Genomic DNA, 25032 nt, shown 5'->3' with positions numbered 1-25032 from the left:
GAATATCCTTTTAAAAGTTATATTGGCTCTGGTATTAAATCATATATAACTGAATCCTAGTTTTGCCACTTAACACCCAAGTGACCTTGGACAAGCTATTTAATGCTTGTTTTAGCCTATGTTCCTTCATATGCAAATGGATAAAAATCCCTGCCCCACGCCTGGGTAGCAAAGTTGGTTAAGCATCCAATTTCTTGATTTCAGCACAGGTCATGATCTCACAGTTTATGGGATCGAGCCCTGAGTTGGGCTCTGTGCTGACGGTGCAGGGCCTGCTTGGGATTCTCTCTCTCTCTCCCTCTGTCTCTCTCTTCCTCCCCCATTCACACATACATTCTCTCTCAAAATAAATAAATAAACTTAAAAAAAAATTCTTGCCCCAGAGTTGGGAAGAAGAAATGCAATAACACATGTAAACCATGTGGGAAAGCACATGAAAAAAATGCTTTGATAAATGTGTGAGAAATTACTTATCAATGGGCTACTTTTTATTCATTTATCAATGCAATACTATGCAGCTATGAAAATCATCTTATATAAGAACATTATATTTAATGTTGCACAAACAGCTGATTTTTGTTATTTTATTTAATGTTTATTTATTTATTTTGAAAGAGTGAGAGAGCATGAACAGAGGAGGGCAGAGAGAGAGAGACAGAGAATCCCAAGCAGGCTCCTTGCTGTCAGTGCAGAGCCTGATGTGGGACTTGAATTCACAAACCGTGAGATCATGACCTGAGCTGAAATCAAGAGTCAGACGCTTAACCGACGGAACCACCCAGGTGCCCCAAAACAACTGTTTTTTAAAAACAAAACTGTACATAAAATCATTTCCTTTTTTCAAAAAAAATGTACAGATAGTAAAAAAGAAAAAGTATACAAGTTTACATGCTGTTAATATATAATCTTTAGTTTGTTGAATCACTTTTTGTTTCCTATTTTTATAAAATTCTTTTGTTCTATCATGCTGCATTGCTTCTATAATCAGAAAAAAAGTTAACAAATAAAATAATTAAACACGTTTTATGTGCCACCTACTGTGTGTCAAGGGACATACAGCAATAAAAAAAGATATGGTAGTTCTTGCCTTCAGGAAGTTTATAGGCTAATTGGTACAACTAAATTAATTGACAATTTAAATCATTGTGAGATTTCGGATGTTACAAATTTCCTTCTCCTTATTAGGGTTTTAACTTATTGGGTACACATAGATAACACCAGCCCCAAACACTGGCTGTCAGTTTTATTTGGGGCTGCCTGACAATGGGTACATTGCAGTGTGTGCTAGGATGTCCTATTTCCCTATCCAAGTTAACTTACCCCCACCCCATTATCAAAAGAGCTGCTGGACAACAGTGGGGCCACACCCACAAAGGGGGTGACTTGTCACATGTGCTCACTACTTCGGGGGAAAAAGCAGGGAGAACTGGCCCTTCTTTCATAGAGTACATAAGAGATGTTATAAGAGAAAGAGTCCAGAGATGGCCCGAGTTGCCTTTTTAAGGAAGCCATTCTTCCCCCCTGTCAGTGTGGTCTATAGAAGTCGAGTCTGACCAATTTCCCCATTCAGATGAATCTCTCTGTCTTCTGAGAGAGGTAATGAGCTTCTGAGAGAAGGCCCAAGTGGTCACTTTAAAATGGTCTTTCTAGAACGAAATGAAAGATGTCCCCATGAAAGAAAATATGAGCACAGCTGAATAAGGTTTCAGCCCCTAACTTGTAGTGATAATAGTATGCATAGAGGACAGAGCCCAGACAGCGGGGGGGGGGGGGGGGGGGGTGATGGCAGGGGGCAGGGGGAGAAGACAGAGAAGCATTCTGGAGGATGTGCTGCCTGAGGGGACTCTGGAAGGAGTGTGAGTTAGGCAGTCAAGAGAAGCAAGGGAAATGTTCTATTTGGAACACTGTGTGCAAAATGCAAGGAAGCATTCAAAACATGGTCTCTATACCCCTAGAAGCTATTCAGTATCTCAAGGATAATAGTGGGAAAATTCAGAGGTGAAAACAGGAATCTGGTTCTGCTTATCGTTTTGATAAGCCATGATAAAGACCTTGAAGTTTTCCCTATACACCAGTGTTTCTCAAACTTTCTTCTAAAAACCATCTAATGGCAGTAAATTTGAATAAAAGGGATGTGGGTGGAGGCGTAACCTGAAATAGCCCACCACAGTCATGAAATGTCTGTGAAGTTCTTTTAAAATGTGTGCAGTTTTGCAGCCCATTCTACGGTATATATTTGTTTTGTTTTGTTTTTCGGTTAAGTAATTTTCAGGGGTGCCTGGGTAGCTCAATCAGTTACACGTCAGACTCTCAATTCCGGCCCAGGTCATGATCTCGCAGTTCTTGAGTTCAAACCTCCTTGTCCAGTTCTGCAATGACATTATGGAGCCTGACTGGGATTCTCTCTCTCTTTGCCCCTCCCCTGCTCTCACGCACGCATGCTCTCTCTCTCAAAAGAAACTTTATACAAAAATTTTTAAAAATGATTTAATATTTGCCTATATTGTGAAATGGTCACCACAATAAATCTAGTTAAAATGTATTTGTTTTAATATAAAGATAATGGATGGAGTCATGTTCTGCCCTCCTCCCAACCTTTTTTTCCGATGACTTTACATACCTTGGAACATCACTACAGGCTACCACTTCAGTTGAGAAACACGGCTGAAGACTATCATGTGCAACGTGTGTTTTAGAAAGATCATTCTGGGGGTGCCTGGGTGGCTCAGCTGGTTAAGTGTCTGACCCGCTCAGGTCGTGATCTCACAGTTCCTGGGTTCAAGCCCTGCGTCAGGCTCTGTACTGATGGCTCGGAGCCTGGAGCCTGCTTTGGATTCTGTGTCTCCCTCTCTCTCTGCCCCTCCCCTGCTTGTGCTCTGTCTTGCTCTTTCTCAAAAGTAAATAAAAAACATTAAAAAATTTTTTTTCAGAAAGATCATTCTCGTAGCCATATATTGTTTCAGGAAGGCAAAACTGAGGCCAGAGAAACCACCATTTAGGAAACTACAGTGATAGGTTTCATGTGAGAGATGACCAAAGAATAAGCCATAGCAGAAAGGACTAGGAAGTAGGGGTTAAGATGAGAAATATCTGAGAACTTTCATTGGAAAGACTTTGCACTGACTGAAAGAGGGAGACTAGAATCCCTGCTAGGCTTCAGACATGACCACTAGATTTCTTCAGTCTGAATTGGGGGAACAGGAAAAGAGCAATTGTGATGCTTTTGAGGTTTCCAAATATGTGGCAAACATTTGAAGTTCAAGGGAGAGATTAGGCTTTGAAGTTTAAGGGAGAGATTAGGGCTGGCATTATAGTGAGAGCAAAAGTAAGATTCACTTACAAAATGGAGTAAGAAAATGTAGTGATAAAAATACTGTCCCAGTCTTATCTCCTGCATGTTTCCTTTGTCCCTGCCTTGGCGCACATCAGCCTTAGCCTAGGGCAGAGGGTTCAGTCTTTGAAATCCAGCAGGGTGCCTAAGTGTCTGGTTCCCAGAAGTCTTGGATCCCCGGCCATGGGCAAAAGTGGCGCCTCTTGACAGCACTGTATGTCCATCTTGCTGGTTCCATTTACCTTTCAGATATGACAGCTTGGAACAAAACTTGTGTCTTGCCTGAATTCTACCTAACTGAAGATAGGAAGCAACTAGTAAACTGTAATATTCTAATACCTCCCTGCCAAGGCTCAATGGACCATCCACCCCAAGATACAACAGAGGGAAGTGAACCTGCTGCTTTGCTGCTCTCTAATAGGATGTTTTGTTTCTCCCCTTTGGGTTGGAGGGAGCCCCATCGCTCCTGTGCTCAATTGGCAGCCAGCTCCATCTCTAGGGTCTGTCACAACACCTCTCCGTCTCCAGTTACCTGTCACTGAATCTCTCAAATGCAACAGTTTCATGTTATATGGATTATCCTGCCAACAGGGACACCCATCAATAGAATAACACAAACAAACAAGTTGATTTGGGCTTTATGGATGGTTGGGCTGGCTGAAACAGGGCTGTGGAGGTTTAGGGAAAGACCCAACTGGCTGGCTAATCATCGCAGAGAATTGTGTAATTATGAGGAGTTCTGGCAGTCCTCGGCAATGTGTTGTACCCCACCCATGCACAAGTCCCTGGCCTTTTATGATACAACCAGCAGAACTCAAGGCTCTACACCTGCAGTCTTCACTAGTGACTGGCTGGTGGCACAAGATATATGGTGTCTTCCCTCCATCCACCTCCAAGGGAAGGCCAGACAAGAGTGAAAGACAAATGACGAGGGTGAAAAGGCACTGTTAGATCCAAGCCACAATTTCATCTGCACATTTCAATCACTCAGTCACGATTAGATGGAGGACTTGCTGCTCTGAACTAATTTTTTCTCAGCAGCCTTGTGAAGGCCTCCTAATTTGGGCCCCCGAATTGATCCAGCTGACCCAGTGAATAGGCAGATGTCTGGGACCGGTCAGTTTACTGGTTGGCAATTTGTGTGGGTTGTCACTGCCCTCACAGTGCAATACTAGGAATTTTGCATATTCTCTACAGATGGAAAGACGGGGCTATAGCTGAGAGATCACAAACCATTTGGTTTCAGTAGACAGTGGGGTGTGAAGAATAGAAGCAACTTGCTGTTTCTTCCTGCAACACGGTGACGAAGTGTTCAGAATTCATTTACGATTCCAAGGAAAGCCTGAGTTTTTCTTTGGGCAGGACTGCTCTTGTCAGGAGCTTCTACAGCTCACTAGCCAGAACAGTTGCCTGGCCACTCAATTCATTCACATGTTTAACAAATATTTATTAAACTAAATAATGTTACATGTCCTGTGGGTATCACAATGCACAGAACAGACAGAACTCCTGGTCCCCTTGGAACTTACATCCTACTGGAAGGAAAAAAAAGAATAAGTGAATTATACATTTTATTAGAAAGATGGTAAGTACAAGAAAAATATAAAGCAGGGAAAAAGGATACAGAGTGCTGATGATGGCTGGGTTGGGGAGGTTTTAACTGTCAACAGGGTGATCAGAGAAGGCTTTTCTAAGGAGGTAACATGTGAGCACAGACAGGAACAAAGTAAAGGAAGGAATGCTGCAAGTAACTCTGGTGCAGCGAGAAGAGCATGTGCAAAAGCCCCGAGGCAGGAGTGCACCCATTATTTCCAGAAACAGCATGCAGCCCAGTGTGGTTGAACAAAACGAATGACAGGAAGAGTAGCAGGTGATAAAATCACAAAGCCACCGTTGTAAGGACTTTAGCTTTTACTTGAAGCAAAGTGGAGACCCAACAGAAGTCCATAAGCACAGACTCAAATAATCTGAATTACATCAGGACAGGTTCCTTCTATCTGCTGTGTGAAAAACAGAATTAGAGAAACTGAGACTGAAGAGGGGAGATCAGGGGAGAGATGTCTGTGGCTTAGAAAATATTGTTAGGATAAGTGGTGAGGAATGGTTTAATTTTGGACATATTTTGAAGGGAAAGAGAATAGAATTTGCTGACATTGAATGTAGGACATGAAAAAAGAGACAATGATATTCTGAGCAACTAGAAGAAGGGAACAGCCATTTACTATGATGGAGAAGGTGAAGGGAGCAAGCTTTGGTGAGAATTCTAGGAGTTTGGCTGGAGATGTGTGAGATTTGAGGTGCTTCTCACACATCTCAGTAGGTAGCTCCACACGTGAGTCTGGCAGGAGGACTGGCCTGACCTGGACATATACATTTAGAGAGCCCTGTTTAGATTCAGGAGATCACTAGGGGAATGAGGATGAGTAGAGAAGAGATGAGGTCCAAGGGCTAAATCCTGGGGCACCCCAAGTTACAGGGTGAATAAATGAGAGAAGACAGTAACAAAGCTAAGACGGATTAGCCGGTGAGGCAAGAGGAAACTCGCATGTGTGTGAAATCCTGGAAACCAAGTGAGGAAAGTGTTTCAAGAAGACGAAAGGCATCAACTGTCAACTGCTGCTGAACAGGACGAGGGGGATGAGGACGGGGTGGACGGTGACTCAGCAGTGTGCAGTCGCCAGTGGCTGTGCAGCAGTGAAGTGAAAGCCTAGAGCTGGATGGGTTCAGGAGAAAGCAGGAGGAGAGGGCTTAGAGACAGGGCATCTAGACAACTCTTTCGAGGAGTTTTGCCATGAGAGGGGGTAGGATGATGGGCAGTAACTAGGGTGGGAGTGGAAGCGAGAGAGAGAGAGAGAGAGTTCTTCATTTTCCTTCATAGGATGGGAAAGAAACACAATGTTTGTATACAGATGGATGTGATCTGGGAAAAGGGAGAAAACTGGAGATACGTGTGAAAGTAGACAAGAGGGAATGGCATCCGGTATGCGAGGGGAAGGCGGGCTTCAGCCAGAAGCACAGATAGTTGCAGCCATAATGGGACAGAACTCAGGGTGCCTGGCCCTTAGCTACCCCAACGATGGTGGGATTTCCACTGACTATGGAACTTCTGGAAGCTCTCTTCCCATTGCTTCTAGTTGTCAGTGAAATAGGAAGTACGGTCATCAGCTGAGAGTGAGGGGAGGAGAAGGTACTGGGGCCTGAAGAGAAAGAAGTATGGAATAGTTTCCTGGGAGAGCAGGAGGGCAGACAGGACAGGGAAATGTAGCATGGTTCTGATGCAGCCTCCGGGGCCTGCCGGAGTGCAGGGGGTCATGAATTCGAAGTGAGACCATCACTGTGGCTGTTTATTTCACTCCAGCCACATTCAGTCATCAGGAGGCAGATGCAGAGTAAAAGGAGGACAGGATTTCACCAGGGTGTGATTTAGCCAAGTGGATATAACTGACAAAGAACCAAGGGACTTGAGCGTGTACACTAGGGAGCTGTTATAATGATCGTCCACGGAATCGAAACCTGATGAGGAAGAACACAGTGAGGGGGAGGCATGTGAAAAGGTAGATGAATCAACAGATTGTAGGTCTCGGTGTGTCAAAAGATTACAGTAGTTGGGGTACTAAAGACAACGGCCTGGAAATTTGGGAGGTGGTGGTCAGAGATTTGGTTGCATGAAATGGAGATTACGGAAACATGGCAATTATTGCTAATGAGGGAGAGTGACCCGAGAGTTTAAAGATGATTGCAGAAGGAGAGAAAGTGGGGTATCACTTGATATCGTCAGGGTAAATAATGAGGCATCTTGGGAAGAAAGGTGAGAGAAAGATTTGGAAGCAACAATGAGAGGGAAGGCGGGCATCTACCCTACCTTGAGTACAAACGGTGTGGGAGAGAAAACACCACTCTTTGAGAACAGTGTCCTCAGGCAAGTGTCCTCAGTGTCTCAGAAGCAGTGTCCTCAGGCAAGAGCTAATTTCAGTGAAAGAAAGAGGGCAAAAGAAACTTTAAGGGATGAAGACATAGACAATGCTCATAATGGCCCTGAGCTCTAGTGAGCAGTCAAGGCTTTTGGGCATTGGGAAGGCTGGGGAGTAGAACTGGAAAGGCGGGGGGCACAATGTGTAGAACCATGTGTGGATTAGAGTCCAGAAGAGGATTAACGTGGGAGTCAGGGGCTGGGATAAAGGGCTTAATGAGATCAACCTTGATCGTCTCAACGTAGAATGTGGGACAACATTGTGAGCGTTGGGAAGACAGACGGATGTGTATCTATCTTGTCAGGGGCTCCAGGAACACCGCTGTTCTTTCTTGAGCTTTATTGATGGAGGTGTGAGGGCGAAGGGTGGGTGTCTTACTCTGACCATTAGGGTCTCTGGGACTCTCTTTTGCCCCTGAGGACAGAGGCATTGAGACTGGGAGGAGAGGTCTTAACTCTGAGCACATGCAGCTCCCTATTGAATTAGCTGCAGTCTTGGAAGTCAAGTAATTTTAGGTGATGCATTGCAGGCCCAAACAATATCACAGCTCTGTAAGTGAAAAAGAGGCTGAGTTTGCACATGGATGAGCAATCCGTGGTGTTTGCCATAGTCAGGGAGATAAGAGATAGCCCAAAGAAGTTGGGAGCCTATAATGGGTGTGTGTGTGTGTGTGTGTGTGTGTGTGTGTGTGTGTGTGTGTCTGCCTGTCTGTCTCATCTCCTCTTCCCTCTTTCTCTCACTTTCCTTCATTCCTTCTCCATGAAGTTGCTACAGTAACACAGGACTCAGGAGCCAATTCTGCCTAATGAATAATGAAGAGCAATGAGTTGGAAGGAACCCAAAGCCTTGAATGAAGTTAGGGAGAAGAGTCTCCCTACCAGCCTATTATTTAAATGTTAAACCGCTGCTGTTTTGGATACCTGTTAACACATTGGAACTTGCATTCTAATGGATACAAAGCAACTAGAATATGGCCCAGAGAAAATAAGGGAACAGGGGCCCCAACTGGCTCAGTCAGAAGAGTACCATCTTGGGGTCATGAGTTCCTGCTTCATGTGGAGAGTAGAGATTACTTAAATAAATAAAACTTTTGAAAAAAGACAAGAAGAAAAGAAGGGAACAGAGCAGCTTCCAATCTTGGCTGCTTTGTTAAAATATTTAAACATTTAATTAGATAAGCAATTCATAGGTTGAAACACACACACACACACACACACACACACGATAATCACCTCTAATGTTTTGTTTTACATGGTTCTAGACTTTAACCTACTTTTTTTTCTGTCATATAAAAATCAGATAGAATAATGCAGGGGAAAAGGCATTAAGTTAAAGTGATTCCCTTTATGCTGAAAAAGGTATAATCTATGATGAAAACAACAGTTATTTTTTAAGTAGTCAAATACCAAAATACATAAAGAAAAAACTATTAGAGACAAGAATATAGGATATTGTATTTCAATTAGGAAAAGCATAGGAAATGGCTAACAGTTTGGATAGAAAAAAGGTAAATTCACAGTTTGGAAAATAAATTTCAGATGGGTTTTTTTTAATTAGGGTAAAAGATGAAACTGTAAAAGTGATGGTGGTATTTTTGGGTAGAAACACGTAATACTTTTTTCATTCATCTGCCTCGTATGAACCAAGGGCACACACTGTCCAGCCAGTGTCAAAACTGGATAATGCCACTCCCCTGCTCAAAATCCTCCAGAGATTTCTCCTCACACTTAGTAAAATCAGCAAAGCCCTCACCATGACAGGATCAGTCCTCTGACCCTCCCTGGCTTCATCTCCTACCTGTTCTGCCCCACTCAGAGGGAGCTCAGCTCCAGCCACATTGGTGGCTGTTCCTCACAGGAATCACCCTCCTACCTTGGGGCTTTGACTTTTGCAATTTCCTGAGCAGGCAATGTTTGTCCCCCAGATATTGATATGGCTAGAGTTTTCCAATTTCATTCAGTTTTCTGTTAAAATGTTACCTCCTCTGAGAAGCCTACCCTGCCACCCTACATGAAACAGTACCCCTTTCTCACTCCTCTTACCCTTCCCCATCCCCAAATTTCTCATCACTACCAGACTTTCTATTATGTATATGCTGTTGGGGTTTTTTGTTTGTTTGTTTTTGTTTTTTGTATTTACTGTTTTTATGTGTCTCTCCAGAGCTCTTTAGAATGCAAGCTTGAGAATAGCAAGAATTTGGGGGGTTTTGGTACTAAATTCCCAATGTTCGAAACAGTAATAGGCATATAGCCCCTCACAAATATATGCTGAAATGAATGAACAAATTAATGCATGGACTTGCCAACATAGTAACTGAGTGATTTTTTAAAAAAAATTTTTTTTTTTTTTTTTTTTTATGAAATTTATTGACAAATTGGTTTCCATACAACACCCAGTGCTCATCCCAAAAGGTGCCCTCCTCAATACCCATCACCCACCCTCTCCTCCCTCCCACCCCCCATCAACCCTCAGTTTGTTCTCAGTTTTTAAGTCTCTTATGCTTTGGCTCTCTCCCATTCTAACCTCTTTTTTTTTTTTTTTCCTTCCCCTCCCCCATGGGTTCCTGTGAAGTTTCTCAGGATCCACATAAGAGTGAAACCATATGGTATCTGTCTTTCTCTGTATGGCTTATTTCACTTAGCATCACACTCTCCAGTTCCATCCACGTTGCTACAAAAGGCCATATTTCATTTTTTCTCATTGCCACGTAATATTCCATTGTGTATATAAACCACAATTTCTTTATCCATTCATCAGTGGATGGACATTTAGGCTCTTTCCATAATTTGGCTATTGTTGAGAGTGCTGCTATGAACATTGGGGTACACGTGGCCCTATGCATCAGTGCTCCTGTATCCCTTGGATAAATTCCTAGCAGTGCTATTGCTGGGTCATAGGGTAGGTCTATTTTTAATTTTCTGAGGAACCTCCACACTGCTTTCCAGAGCGGCTGCACCAATTTGCATTCCCACCAACAGTGCAAGAGGGTTCCCGTTTCTCCACATCCTCTCCAGCATCTATAGTCTCCGGATTTGTTCATTTTGGCCACTCTGACTGGCGTGAGGTGATACCTGAGTGTGGTTTTGATTTGTATTTCCCTGATAAGGAGCGACGCTGAACATCTTTTCATGTGCCTGTTGGCCATCCGGATGTCTTCTTTAGAGAAGTGTCTATTCATGTTTTCTGCCCATTTCTTCACTGGGTTATTTGTTTTTCGGGTGTGGAGTTTGGTGAGCTCTTTATAGATTTTGGATACTAGCCCTTTGTCCGATATGTCATTTGCGAATATCTTTTCCCATTCCGTTGGTTGCCTTTTAGTTTTGTTGGTTGTTTCCTTGGCTGTGCAGAAGCTTTTTATCTTCATAAGGTCCCAGTAATTCACTTTTGCTTTTAATTCCCTTGCCTTTGGGGATGTGTCGAGTAAGAGATTGCTACGGCTGAGGTCAGAGAGGTCTTTTCCTGCTTTCTCCTCTAAGGTTTTGATGGTTTCCTGTCTCACATTTAGGTCCTTTATCCATTTTGAGTTTATTTTTGTGAATGGTGTGAGAAAGTGGTCTAGTTTCAACCTTCTGCATGTTGCTGTCCAGTTCTCCCAGCACCATTTGTTAAAGAGGCTGTCTTTTTTCCATTGGATGTTCTTTCCTGCTTTGTCAAAGATGAGTTGGCCATACGTTTGTGGGTCTAGTTCTGGGGTTTCTATTCTATTCCATTGGTCTATGTGTCTGTTTTGGTGTCAAAAATAAACAAACATTAAAAAAAAAATTTTTAATGTTTGTTTATTTTTGACACAGAGAGAAAGACAGAGAGAGAGAGAGAGAGAGAGAGAGAGAGAGAGAGAGAGAGAGAATGAGTGGGGGAGGGGCAGAGAGAGAAAGGGAGACACAGAATCTGAAGCAGGCTCCAGGCTCTGAGCTGTCAGCACAGAGCCTGAGGCGGAGCTCGAACTCACAGACGGAGAGATCATGACCTGAGCCGAAGTCGGACGCTCAACTGACTGAGCCACCCAGGTGTCCCTTTTTTAATTTTTTAAATGTTTATTTATTTGAGTGATTTTTAAACTGAATTGTGCTTTAATCAAAAGAACTGCAGCTATCCCAGATAAATCTTGAATATTCATAAGGTAGATACTGCTTGAAGATTTTTACAAACTTTAGAAGTAGACATAGTTTAACCAGTATAACACTATTCCTGGGGCTCCTGGAGTGATACGCTCTTTGCAAATTGGATCATGTGTTTGAAATTGATACATCATGGGTGATGCAACATGTCTAAGCTTCCCCAATGTAAGTCAGTCCCTGAGGGATCAATTTGGTAAACATGAAAAGAAAGAGTTTTCTCTAGAGGAAACAGTATTTGCAGAAACATCCATGCAAAAAAGGTAAAAGAGATATTCCCTAGTCTTACATCTGCTTCTTATATATTTTTACTTGATAATTCAACAAGAAAAATATTTATATTATTTGTGTATTCATTCAGGTATTTTGTGAGGATGAAATGTTATAAAAATATGTTGCAAAGGTTTGAAATTAATAATAATATGATGTTTTGAGTCAATTGTGGTGAAATTATAAAAACAGACACCAGTCCATGTGTGCAATGGGCCAATGTGACTTCCACCCATCAGAAAGGGGCCAGGTGAGGTCCTAAGTACCACTGACTTTTGCAAGAGTCTGAGGCACAGCCCCCCAGTAGAAATAAAACGTAAGACTCTTTTGTAATTTAAAATTTTCTGTAGCCACATTTAAAAAAGTAAGAAGCAAGGTAATTGTAAAGAATATATTTAATGTAATTCAATATACCTGAAACATATAATTACCATAAAAAATAATTAATGGAATAGTTTACATTCTATTTGTACTAAGTAGACTAAATCCTGTGTATATTTTATACTTGTAGTACATCTTCATTTGCATGCTAAATTTTAATGGTAACTGACCTGCAGTCTTACCAAAACAATAAAACTTTGCTTAGTGGAGAAATATTTTGCACTGCTTCAATCCTTACATTTAAATTAGTTAAAATAAAACAAAATTTAAAATTCAGTGCCTCAGTTGCACTAACCATATTTCAAGTGCTCAACAGCCACCTAGTTAGGGGTCACCATACTGGACAGCAGGTCTATGGCACCAGCTGTGAGGTTATTACAAATGCAGTATCTCACGGGGCACCTGGGTGGCTCAGTCAGTTAAGCATCTGAATCTTGGTTTTGGCTCAGGTCATGATCTCGCAGTTTTGTGAGTTCAAGCAGGCTGTTAGTGCAGAGCTTGCTTGGGATTCTCTCTCTCTCCTCTCTCTTCCCCTCCCCTGCTCGTGTTCTCTTTCTCTCTCCCTCTCTTTCTCAAAATAAATAAAAAATAAACTTGAAAAAAAAAGGTAAATGCAGTATTTCAAACTGCACCCCAGACTTACTGAGTCAGAATCTGAACTTCAATAAGATTCACAGGTGACTGGTATGCACGTTCAAATTTGAGAAGCACTGTTATCAGTCTCTTTAATTGTTTTATCTTTCTCATCATTGGCTTTACCATAGTGTAGATCATTATTGCTTCTGGTTGCGCTATTGTAACTGCCTCTTAATTAGTCTCTCACCGCCAATCCACACTTAATCTTCTGGAAATACTTCCCAAAGACTTTAAATGGTTCTCTGAATGTTTACTGAATAAAGTCCAAACTGCTTGCCTTAGTATGCAAGGTCCTATCCATATGGCCATGACCTGACTTTCCCAGTCTGTTTCATTCACTAAATACCTCCAGCAATGAGAAGCATCCCAGGGTCTGCATTCTTTCTGCCATGTAATACTTACCACGTGTCATTTCACTGAGCTATGTGAAAGGTAAACAAACATAGATAAGTCAGGTTCCTGCTCTAAATTACCTGACAAGACATGGGGGAAGGAGCGTATATTTAAACAACCAGTTAATGTAACTGTGAAAACAGAGTTAACTCAAATACAGAGGCAAAGGGAGGCAGAAATGCTTAACTAGTAAGGAAGACTGAGGAGTGGGGGAGGGAGGGAAAAAGGTATCAGAGCAGAGGAAATATTTGAGAATTTGAAGAATGTATAGAATTTTTGCAACACAGCAAAGGGCAGAGAAGGCCATTCAAACTAAGAAAATAACAACATAAATGCATAAGTATGAAATGGCAAGACGTTCTGAGGGGAAAGCAAGTAATTCACTCGGGGTAGAAAGAAAGGAAAACGAACGGCATGAAGTGAAAGTATTGGCAGACCACTTCAAATTTATTATTCATTTATTTGTACCGAACATGGTTCCAAAGAAAGACTATCTGAGGCAGCTGGTAGGAGATGAAGTTAAAAAGGTACAATACATTTTGGATTATTCCAGTCCACATAGACTGCAATAATCAAATTACACTACGAACCATGAGCTTTGAACTCTCTCTGAGTGGTCCCTCTGTGCATGAGATTTTTATGATGAACTATTTCAGACATTGCAAAGAGTATGTAAAACAGTCTGAGACAAGAATGAACATCCATGAAGTCACTACCTTAGACTTAAAAATATTCCGTCTGTTTCCTTCCAAGATCATGTTCCCCTTCCTCCCCACTCCCAGATCAGCAGAATTTTGAATTTTGTATTAATCATCCATTGCTTTTAAGTTTTACCACTTTTGCAAGCTGATTCACATTTGTTTTTAGACATTAGTCAAAAAATAATACTTTATGTATTCTTCTATACTTGTTCCTTTTGCTTAATTTATGTTTTTGAAATCAATCCAGGGGCGCCTGGGTGGCTCAGTCGGTTGAGCGTCCGACTTCAGCTCAGGTCATCATCTCACGGTCCGTGAGTTCGAGCCCCACGTCAGGCTCTGTGCTGACAGCTCAGAGCCTGGAGCCTGTTTCAGATTCTGTGTCTCCCTCTCTCTCTGACCCTCCCCCGCTCATGCTCTGTCTCTCTCTGTCTCAAGAGTAAATAAACATTAAAAAAAAAAATTAAAAAAAAAAAAGAAAAAAAAGAAATCAATCCATACTGGTAAGTCAAGCTCTAGTTCATTCATTTTTACTACATTAAATGTGCCATTGTTTTGAACATACAACAACATATTTACCTCTTCTACCCTTGCTGAACACTTACAAAAAATGCAACCAAGAATACACCACATATGTATGTTCAAGAATTTCCCTTGGATATATCTGGTGGTAGGGACGTTATTTTAAACACTGAACAACGTGTATGGCCTGGGTACTGATCACCAAGAAGAGGACTTGGCCATAAACCACTGAGTAAAGCTGCGCACCAGTGTCAGCCCTGACTAGCAGAAAAATTGCTAGGACAGAGGAAATGCACGTCACAGAATGAAAGTGATTGAATGTATACGCCCCACTCCCAAAGGGAGTGTGTGTAAATTCCTGCACTTCCATATCCTCACCAAATGTCTGATTTCCTAAATTTAAAAATCTGAAAGGTATGAAAGGGTATCTTGTGTTTTTAATTTGCATTTCCTTAATTGCTAATGAAGTCCTCCATGTTTATTCAACATTTATGTTACACTTGCCCTTAGAGCCTACTTTGCTGATAACAATATAGCTATACCAACCTTCTTTTGGTTCAGGTTGCTGATATAAATTTTTCCATCCCTTTCCCAACATTTCCAGGTCTTTGAAGTTCAAATGTATCCCTTGTAAACAACATTAAGTTTGGTTTTGTTTTTATATCCAGTCAGAAAATACTGTAATTTCCTCTTTGGAGCATTTACTATAATGAGTGATATTGTTATGCATTATTTTGCTATTAGTTTAGTAGTCAGACTAGATTTCAACCTGAGTCCTTGACTTATTGCAGTCTCATACAAATTCTTACATTCTCACTTTTCAACAGTGCTGCTAGTCTGTACCATTTAACTCCACTGACCCCTCTCCTATCTTGTGATTGTTGTCATGCATTGTTGTTCTAGATATACTTTAAATTCCACAAGACATTCCAATTATTGTCTTTTTCTTTAATTTTTTTTTAACATTTATTCATTTTTGAGAGAGAGAGAGACAGAGCATGAACAGGGGAGGGGCAGAGAGAGAGGGAAACAGAATCTGAAACAGGCTTCAGGCTCTGAGCTGTCAGCACAGAGCCCGACGCGGGGCTCGAACTCACGGACCGTGAGATCATGACCTGAGCCGAAGTCGGATGCTTAACCGACCAAGCCACCCAGGCGCCCCTCCAATTATTGTCTTGAATGGACCCCATTTGCATCCTGGACTCTGCTGATGTAGAGCTACAGCTGGGACCACTCTCCTCACCACTTCTGCTCCATGGCATTCTGTACGCATATTCTCACAAGGTCATACACTTTGGTATTTATGTACATACTACAACACATATAGTTACAACAGTATATACTATGTACTTATCCCGCTTGGATGGGATGGAGGCTGCTTTCCCTCTACCAACGGTAGAAAGTGAGACCCCAAGAAATTCATTTATAAAGTTTGGGTGCTCCAGAATGAGCCCTCTTTCCACCAAGTCAATGGCTGGAGAGCATTTCTACCCTGAAAATTGCTGAACTGCCAAACTAACAAAATGTCTCATGCTGACAGATGAAAAGGGGCAGGAGAGTGGGAGAGAAATTGCTAAGCTAAGAGAAAACATCTGTGAAGTACCCTGCATGCAGCTAGAAATGGCAAAGATGCATGAGTCAGCTATGGCTCAAGTGCATACTGCAGGTCCTGAAGAGGGCCACCTGCTAGGCAACAAAGTCCTAGCAACAAGAGGCTGTGGCAAGGGCAGCACGAGGAAGGGGGCCCTCAGGCAGATGGATACCCCACACCAGGGAATGGGAAGTGAGGAGACCCCAGCAGATCTCAGAAGTAGTCACAAACTACTGCGTAAGAGTCAGCACTGGATTTCTGCCACACATAAGCACTCTCCAGAGAGACCGAAACCATCAGGCTGCCATCATGCAAGGAAACCTCTGTCCCTGCACCCCTTCCCACCCCAATACCACAGGGGTACAGAGCAAGGGTGGAGGAAGGGTGCAGCAGATTATATTTTCCAAAGATGGCTACAACAGTATCTCCCACAGCAAATGCTCTTCTGCAGTCACCCGTCAAGAGTTATTCAGTTTCTCTGTTCCCTCGATTCTGGGCGAACCCATGATGGTTTTAAACAGACAGCAGGGGCGCCTGGGTAGCTCAGTCGGTTAAGCGGCCGACTTCGGCTCCGGTCATGATCTCGCGGTCTGTGAGTTCGAGCCCCACGTCGGGCTCTGTGCTGACAGCTCAGAGCCTGGAGCCTGTTTCGGATTCTGTGTCTCCCTCTCTCTGACCCTCCCCCGTTCATGCTCTGTCTCTCTCTGTCTCAAAAATAAATAAACGTTAAAAAAAAAAAACAGACCAGCAGACCACGGCAGAAGTAAGGCAGTACTAATTTGGGGGGCAGTTTCCTAACTGGCTTGGAAACTAACACTTCCTGCCTTTTGAAGGGTAGTTGCCTTATAAAAAGTAAAACTCTGCTGAGACCACAATGCTATGAGGAGCCCAGGCCAAGTGGAGAGGCCATGGAGGATAAGCCACCATGTGGGGAGACAAGAGAAATGCCAGAGTGAGAAAGCCTCTTAGGAGATCCTCCAGCCCCAAGGACCCCAGCGATACCACTGCAGATCACAAATCGCTCAGCAGAGCTCATCCTAAATTTCTGATTTAAATTTCTTTGTAAACCAAGAGTTAAACAAAATTATTGTTTTTAAGCCACTAAGATTTGGGGAAGTTTTACACCAATCCCAGGACAAGTGTCTCAGAACACATCACTTTCTTCTCTTGCCACGGAGTTTTCCTAGAACCACAAGACTGGTCTGTCCCATAGGAAAAGGAAAAGAAAGCCCTTAATTAACTATGAGGTTAAAGTTCTAAAAAGAATGGGATAGGGTCTCTAGTAACAGGAATGAGACTGTTTGAATAACCAAAAATAAACAAAAGAGATACAGAATACGTCTTAAATATCACTATGAATCTCTGTGCCAACAGAATAGGGTGTTTGATGGAACGTGCATGGGCAATTATTGGAAAAACAAAAGTCACTCATATTTATAACCCTCACAAGTTGAACTGCTTTTAAAAATCAGTTACAAGGGGTATGGGGTGGCGCCTGGATGATTCAGTTGGTTAAGGGTCTGACTCAGGTCATGACCTCATGGTCCGTGGGATCAAGTCCCACATCGGGCTCTGTGCTATTAGCTTGGGATCCTCTCTCCTCTCTATGACCCTCCCCTGTTTGTACTCTCTTTCTCTCTCTCTCTCTCTCGAATTAAATGAATATTTTTAAAAAGTCAATTACAGGGGTGCCTGGGTGGCTCAGTTGGTTGAGCATCCAGCTCTTGGTTTCAGCTCAGGTCATGGTCTCACAGTTTCGTGAGTTCAAGCTCTGCATCTGGCTCTGTGCTGGCAGCACGGAGCTGCTTGGGATTCTCTCTCCCTCCCTCTCTTTCTGCCCCTTCCCTGCTCACACAGTCTCTGTCTCTCTCAAAATAAGTAAACTTAAAGTAAATCAATTACATATGTCTGTAAGAGTACTGGCATTTATTTTAAAGTGTCTTAAAAATGCATTCTGATTGTTTCTATATTCTCAAGTGAACTGAGTACCATATGCTTCCTATCATTTCAGTGTTCTTGCTTTCATATTTACACTGTACAAATTCTTTTGATTTTTAATAACTTTATACATACAAAAGAAAAATGTGGAATACATAGGTAAGCTCTGTAGCATAATGTGAAATGAACCCAGGTAACCTATCACCCAAGCTACTAACTAGAACACCGCCCAGTGCCTTTGCTTCCAAGAGTGGATCCCTGTCCCATCCCATGTCACTAATGTCACTACTCTCCTGAGCTGTTTATTGTTCCTTTGCTTTTGAGTACAGTTTTTATCAACTTATATATGTCCCTTCACTATGTGCTATTTAGTTTGGCTTGTTCCTGGACTCTGTGTGCTGATATCCGGTCTTCATGTGCCCCTTCTAGATCCTCTTTGGTTTGATTAAAACCAGAAGTCTGCTACTTGTCCCAGACTTCCTTACCAGCCATGCTCTCATCACATTTTGCCAAGGAGAGGCAGTTGTGCCAGACTGGAGGCTGCAAAAAGATGGAGTCCTCCTGCTTCTGGTGGTTCCTCCACCGAACTGCTAGCTCCTGCTGGAGTGTCAGATGTTCAGGCAGCAGCAGGCCAACTGCAGCCCCACTATTGCCAATGGGAGTGGCAGGCCAGTGCTGGCTTTTCCAGGGAGGTAGCTTTTCCATGGGCAGTGGCACTAAATGCTGCATTACCCAGAAACACACTCAGGAGAGGATCTGGAATTGGTTATCTGCCCTACATGGGCTTATGTGCCCTACTTGGGCTTAAATGCAGGGATAGCCTACCACCTGCCAGAGAAGACGCGATACTGGAAGTCTGGGACAGGCACTGGCAAAACACTTACCTAAGTGGTCTTCTGTGCTTGACCGGGAAGTGCCTTCTCAGACTGTAGCCTGCAGAGGAAGTGGCTGCGGCATTCACCAATAATATAGGAATGAGGACTTTAAGGATTACAAGTGGATGGGTGTTTCTTCCTGTACTGAAGAACTTCATGAGCATTTCTGACACTGTGAAACTCTCCTCCTTGAAATATTTTCTTGGCTCTCTCAGTTTCCTAGTTTTTCCTTGACTTTGAAATGTTAGTATTCCCCAGGGCTCAGTCTTTGGAATCTTTCCTTATCTATGTCAACTCCCTATATGATCTCATCCAATCTCGTAGCTTTAAATACTGTATGCTGACAGCTCTCCAATTTTTGTCCCCAGTCCTGACCCAGAATGACATAGCCAATCTCCTATTAATACTTTCATTGGGATGTCTAATAGGCGCCATGGAAATACTCATTTCACCCCGATCTGCCCTTGTCCCAGCCTTCACCATTCCAGTACATGGCACCTCCACTTCTCCAGTTGTCTGAAGTCCACAGTTTCATTTTAATAATATTAACTGTATTAAAATGCCTTCTGAGGTTACTAAAGTGAATTGCCTTCCAAAATTGCTAGAAAAAGGAGTTTATGTTTTGCTTTCTCATTATGAGTTATGATTTATTTATTTTTGTTATAAAAGTGCAAATTGTTTATTGTCCTGAAGTACATAAAAACACATTTGGCTAACGTTCCTTATAGAAAATGAAACAGAGAGAAAGTGTACAAAATGATCAAATATTAGTAGCATAAATCAGATCAATTAATACACATGTCTAATCTCTGAAACAAACGGAATAGAATGTCGATATTGTGTGTACCTGACAAAATTAAGTATTAATTAGAGGAATAAACCACTTCCACACTTGACACTACCACCAAGGTTACTTTGTGTGAACCTGAGTCATAAGTGTGTTTAGTAAGAATGAAAATTCGGTGTGCCTGGGTGGCTCAGTCCAGTAGGCCTCCCACTCTTGATTCTGGCTCAGGTCATGATCTCACAGTGTGTAAGTTTGAGCCCCAGGTCAGGCTCTGTGCTGACAGCATGGAGCCTGCTTGGGATTCTCTCTCTCCCTCTCTCTCTCCCTGCCCCTCCTCCTGCTTGTGTGCTCTCTAAATAAATAAACAAACATTAAAAAAATGAATGAAAATTTAACCTGAAACAACCTAAGAGCAATCGTGGAAGACTTAATATGTTTACAGGGATTCTTGAGCTTAAATTCAAAATCCAATTATATGGACGCTAAAATGTTACACTAGACATTGGATAAGAAGAGCTGGAAGATAAAATACAGGAAATCTAGTTAAAACTTATTTTTAAATTAAGTTTTTAAAACTTAATTTTTAAATTATAATAATTTTAATAATTAATTTAACTAATTAATTAATTTAATTAATTAGTTAAATAATTTTTAAAACTTATTTTTAAAAAGAGAGCGAGCGAGTGGGAGAGAGGGGCAGAGGGAAAGAGAATCCTAAGCAGGTTCCAAGCTCGGCGCCAAGCAGGTGGGGGTGGGAGGGCTTGATCCCACAACCCTGGGATCACGACCTGAGCCAAAATCAAGGGTCAGACGGATGCTCAACTGACTGACTACGCCACCCAGGAGTCCTACCTCCCACCTCAACCCCCGTGCAATGTTCATACTAAAAACTTACTCATTGTTTATCTAAAGTTCAAATTTCACTGGGCAAATTTCAAATTGAGAACCCCATAAACAAAATGAATTAAAATCTTGGTGTTTCAAAGTTGCAACGCAAGACACATGGCCCACTTGAGAATGTTCGGCTGCTATACCAGTGCTCTAAGTTGTCTCTCTCCATCATCTCACCCCTTTTCGGCTTCGCAAAAAAATACTCTCGGGAGCCTTCAAAGGTGGCTCCATAATCTAACGGTGGAACACGAAAGTGGAAAGGGTTCTTAAGTCGGACATTCACCCGTTTCTGGAAACGATGGGAAAGAGGAAGACGCTGGTGGCGGCAGGGAATCAGGGAACACCCTGGGCCGTTGAACCTTGGGAGGGAAACCGAGTGCGCAGGCAGGAGGGCGTCGGGAGGTCCCCGCAGGCCAATCGGTTAGCGCGCGCGCCTGGCGGGGGTCGCCGCCGCCGGGGTAAACTAGGGGCGTCCGTTATAGCTTAACCGCCGGTCGGACAGGAGCCTGGGGTCGGGGGTAGGGTTACAATTGTAAAACACCTTATAGGAGAGTGGGTGACAGTGTCAGGCTCTCACGTCGCCCCCCTTCTCTTCCACCCGGCCGCCCCGGCAATCCCGGAGCCCCGAAGTCGAAGGGGCGGCAAAGGGGGCAGAGAAGCCACCCTCAGCTTACTAGTTTGAGTCATCCTGGAGATGCAGAAGCAGGAGAAGCTGAAAAGCACGAAGGCGGCCAGCGCGATCAGCACGTTCACGTGCTTAGTCCTCATGGAGCCGGCCTGACGCGGGCGACGGCGGCGCGGCGAGTGGGGACAACAAGCAGCGCCCCCCGCAGCGGAGGATGAGCGCGCGCCGCCGCGCCTGCGCCTCTGGACGCGCGCTCCCGCGCCCCCTTGCCCTCCCTGTGTCGGTGAAGACCTCAGCACGCCTGTCCTTCGGCTCAGCACTTAGCATCCCGAACCCCTTGCTAGGACTAAGGGTAGTTAAATGCCATCAACTATGGGAAAGCTCTGCACTGCTTGGCACAGTGGTGGGTGCTCAGTAACTGTTAATTTATTTTCCTGTAGCAGTGACTTCTGCGCCAGACCCTAGGCTAAGCAGTTTGCATGTATTAGCTGGGTAAATCCTCACATCCCAATTTTTTTAAGGTAATAAAGATAATAGTATCTAATATGCTATTGGTATCTTTTACCTTGAAAGAAAGGAGCCGTTGTGAATTTAAGCTACAGCATACACAGCTGGAAGTAGTTCTGCTACAAACCTTGTACATAGATAAGAAGTTTATAAATAAAAGTTCCTAAATAAAATATGTACCTTTAGCTTTAAATGAAAGCCATCAAATGCCCAAATAACTTAGGGGGCTTAGATTTTTGTGTGGGAAATGGCCAACACCAGACTTTCAGCTTTATCCCTTTATCTTTTATATTTTGGTAACCGCCCCCCCCCCCAAAAAAAAGGATGAAGGAGTCAACTATTGTAAAAAAAAAAAAAAGTTATATATACAATGAGCACTGCAAGGGAGGTTTGCTAACCTTTGCCAAGTTCAAGATATCAGTTTCTCAGCCCTTTACAAACCAAGGCTGGGAAACACTAGGAGAAAATCAGTAGGGTGAGACTCTTTGGGCTCCATGAACCGTGGTTTGCTATTGGGTTCTCCACACTGAGCAATCTTCTTATTGTCAGTGTCTGGTTATAAGCGTTTTACTTCAAACCAGCACTATACCACTGGATGGGCTAGTTTCTGGCTCCTTGAAAGAAGAAACATTTGAACACATATCAGCGTAACGATGCCATTGTAAGCTGTGTTTTCTCATGTGATGATGGCCAGGAGTTGTGACCTTCAGTTGAGCAGTGACCCAGCCAGGTCCCAGGAATGGCAGCTGGAAGAGACACCTCAACTTCATTCTCCTTCATCCCTTTGGTCCCTTGCCAGTTCCTCCCATTAGCTAACCTCTACTGGAAGCCAGAAGGCAAGGAAGTTCTGTGCATTGTATTAGATCTAAAGAACTGCCTCCTGTAGAGTAGACTGACATGTGGGAAGAAGCTATCCAGCGCAAGATATCTCCAAATTCAATAGCTCATAGTCCTCTTACTTGGTCTCCAGTTTCACACCTCTCAGCTTTTTGTTGGAAAGCAAACGATGTCACAATCCACTAGCAGTATCCAGGGAAAGTTTTTAATCCTCTCTGAGCTAGTGTTCCCCGACAGAAAGATGGGATGAATAGTATCTGTCCAAGGTTGCTAAATTAAATAACATTCAAAACCAGTTAGCGGGGCGCCTGGGTGGCGCAGTCGGTTAAGCGTCCGACTTCAGCCAGGTCACGATCTCGCGGTCCGTGAGTTCGAGCCCCGCATCAGGCTCTGGGCTGATGGCTCAGAGCCTGGAGCCTGTTTCTGATTCTGTGTCTCCCTCTCTCTCTGCCCCTCCCCGTTCATGCTCTGTCTCTCTCTGTCCCAAAAATGAATAAACGTTGAAAAAAAAAATTAAAAAAAAAAAACAGCATATTTCTTGTCATTATGTAATGCTCAATACATTTTGGTTTTCTGTTGTTGCTCATCAGAGCAATATTCATTTTCTCACTAATTCTATTATTTTTTCTGTGGCAGTCTCCCTGCTCAAAAATCCTTCAGCAACTCTGTGTTAAAAATGAAAAGTCCTGCGATCCAGGACCTTACAGAATCTGGTTCCATCTACCTTGCAGCTATTGTATCTATCCCAGCTGTTGATATGCCTCCAATTTAGTACTCAAAAGTTCTGCTGCACTCAAACTCACCAAATACCATGTTCTCAAGATTCAAAAAAGCATTTTGCTCTCACATCTTAATGCTTTTGAAATCAGCATGTGCCTTCTGATTTTTATATTTTAGCTATTTCTTTTTGTCTTGTTTTCCAAAGAAAGGAAAATCCAAAACCCTGATAATCAGGCAATGGTTTGTCTATGAATCAGAACACGTGATAGTTATTGAACATCTACACTGTGCCAGTCACTGAACTAGGTACTGGAGCTACAAGTAGTCAATCGCTGGCTCTTGACTCCACCTTCTTCACGCACAAACACGGACTACACCACACACACACACACATACGCCTACCTTTCAAAAGTATTCAAGACTCAGCTGAAATGTCACTTCATGAAGCTTCATTGATCACCCACGTATAAAGAAGTTTCTATGCTCTTTGAAAGCTTGTAGCCCTTGGGTTCTCTCTCAGGACACTCAGTCTGCATCACTTATCTGTTACGTACGTATTTTACTCCCTTTACCATGTTAGAAGTCCCTGAAAGAAAAAGATGATGCCTTACATATCTCCATATCATATTCCCCACTGTGTGCCCCAGGGTGTTTTACAGATGAAAGGTGTTGATTGAAACACAAGCCTATAGTACAACTGGGCTATGTTCACAACTAACCACTATAGTCACTACCTGCTACCATTCAAGCCAACAATAAGTATCACTCCAGGAAATCCAGTAAAGAATGCACTAGCATTTTCAAAGACCTTCACACCTCCCTTTTGTGATTTGTTTTCTAAAAGTATTGGCACAGGGGCACCTGGATGGCTCAGCCGGTTAAGCGTCGGACTTCAGCTCAGGTCATGATCTCACTCTCATGGGTTCAAGCCCCGCATCAGGCTCTGTGCTGACAGCTCAGAGCCTGGAGCCTGCTTCAGATTCTGTGTCTCCCTCTCTCTCTGCCCCTCCCCTGCTCATGCTCTGTCTCTGTCTCAAAAATAAATAAAAAACATTTAAAAACTTTAAGAATAAATAAATAAAAGTAGTGGCACATTCAGACCACGGGGAAGTAGAGAATTGCCAGGCTAAATAATTGCTAAATACTTATAGGAATAATAACAGGGATGAGAAGAGTATCCTATGGGGGTATTACCAGCATTATAGCCCTCAGGGCTTCTAGAGTTAACTTCAGTCTAAATGGTGGTCTCGCGACTGTTATTAGTACAGCAGAATAAACTTATTAGCGGAGACAGATTTTTCTAGTCTTGTATAAATATAGGATCCTGAAGGTGAAAACAGTCTGAAAGATAATAACTTGATAAAATGCCAGTTGTCTTGGTCCTATTTTCTGTTTCAGGTGATTTAGAAATAAGTCATCTGTGCCCAGGGCGAGTGCCATCTGTTCAGCACAATTCGGGTAAATGACAGTACTGAAAGGAACTTTTATGGATCATCTAGGACAGCCGTTCTTCTTAAACAAGAATCACCTAGACACCTTGTTAGGCAGATTTCTGGGCCCATGCTCAGTTTCTGATTCAGCAGAGTAAGGTTGGGACTCCAAAATTTGCATTTCTCACAAGTCCCAGGTGATACTGATGCCTCTGGTCCAAGGGATGACACTTTGAGAACCACTTCATAATAATAACACTGCATGGAATCAAAGGTTGGACTTAGAAAAAGGTATAGATTGCCTAATTTATTCTCTTTGCTCAAACCATCCCAAAATACCCATTTATTTTTTTAAATTATTTTTTTAATGTTTATTTACTTTTGAGAGAGAGAGACAGACAGACAATGTGTGAGTGGGCGAGGGACAGACACAAAATCTGAAGCAGGCTCCAGGCTCCAAGCCATCAGCACAGAGCCCAAGATGGGGCTAGAACCCACGAACCACGAGATCATG

At 42.8% G+C, this 25032-nt stretch overlaps 1 protein-coding gene across 8 annotated transcripts in view; it reads right to left on the bottom strand.

Annotated features, from left to right (window-relative positions):
* Positions 1-21219, bottom strand: part of MGAT4D (MGAT4 family member D) — a 60994-nt gene extending 39775 nt beyond the window's left edge. For all 8 annotated transcript variants that reach the window (XM_047856760.1, XM_047856761.1, XM_047856762.1 and 5 more), the window contains exon 1: positions 21074-21219. In XM_047856760.1, coding sequence (XP_047712716.1) covers positions 21074-21167 — 94 coding nt within the window. In that variant the 5' untranslated portion in view covers positions 21168-21219. The remainder of the gene's footprint in view (positions 1-21073) is intronic.
* Between the last annotated feature and the right edge of the window lie 3813 nt (positions 21220-25032).

This window comes from Prionailurus viverrinus, chromosome B1, assembly GCF_022837055.1.
Source record: "Prionailurus viverrinus isolate Anna chromosome B1, UM_Priviv_1.0, whole genome shotgun sequence".
Taxonomy (NCBI): domain Eukaryota; kingdom Metazoa; phylum Chordata; class Mammalia; order Carnivora; family Felidae; genus Prionailurus; species Prionailurus viverrinus.
The sequence above is the reverse complement of the archived record's forward strand: the minus strand, read 5'-3'. Positions and strand labels throughout refer to the sequence as shown.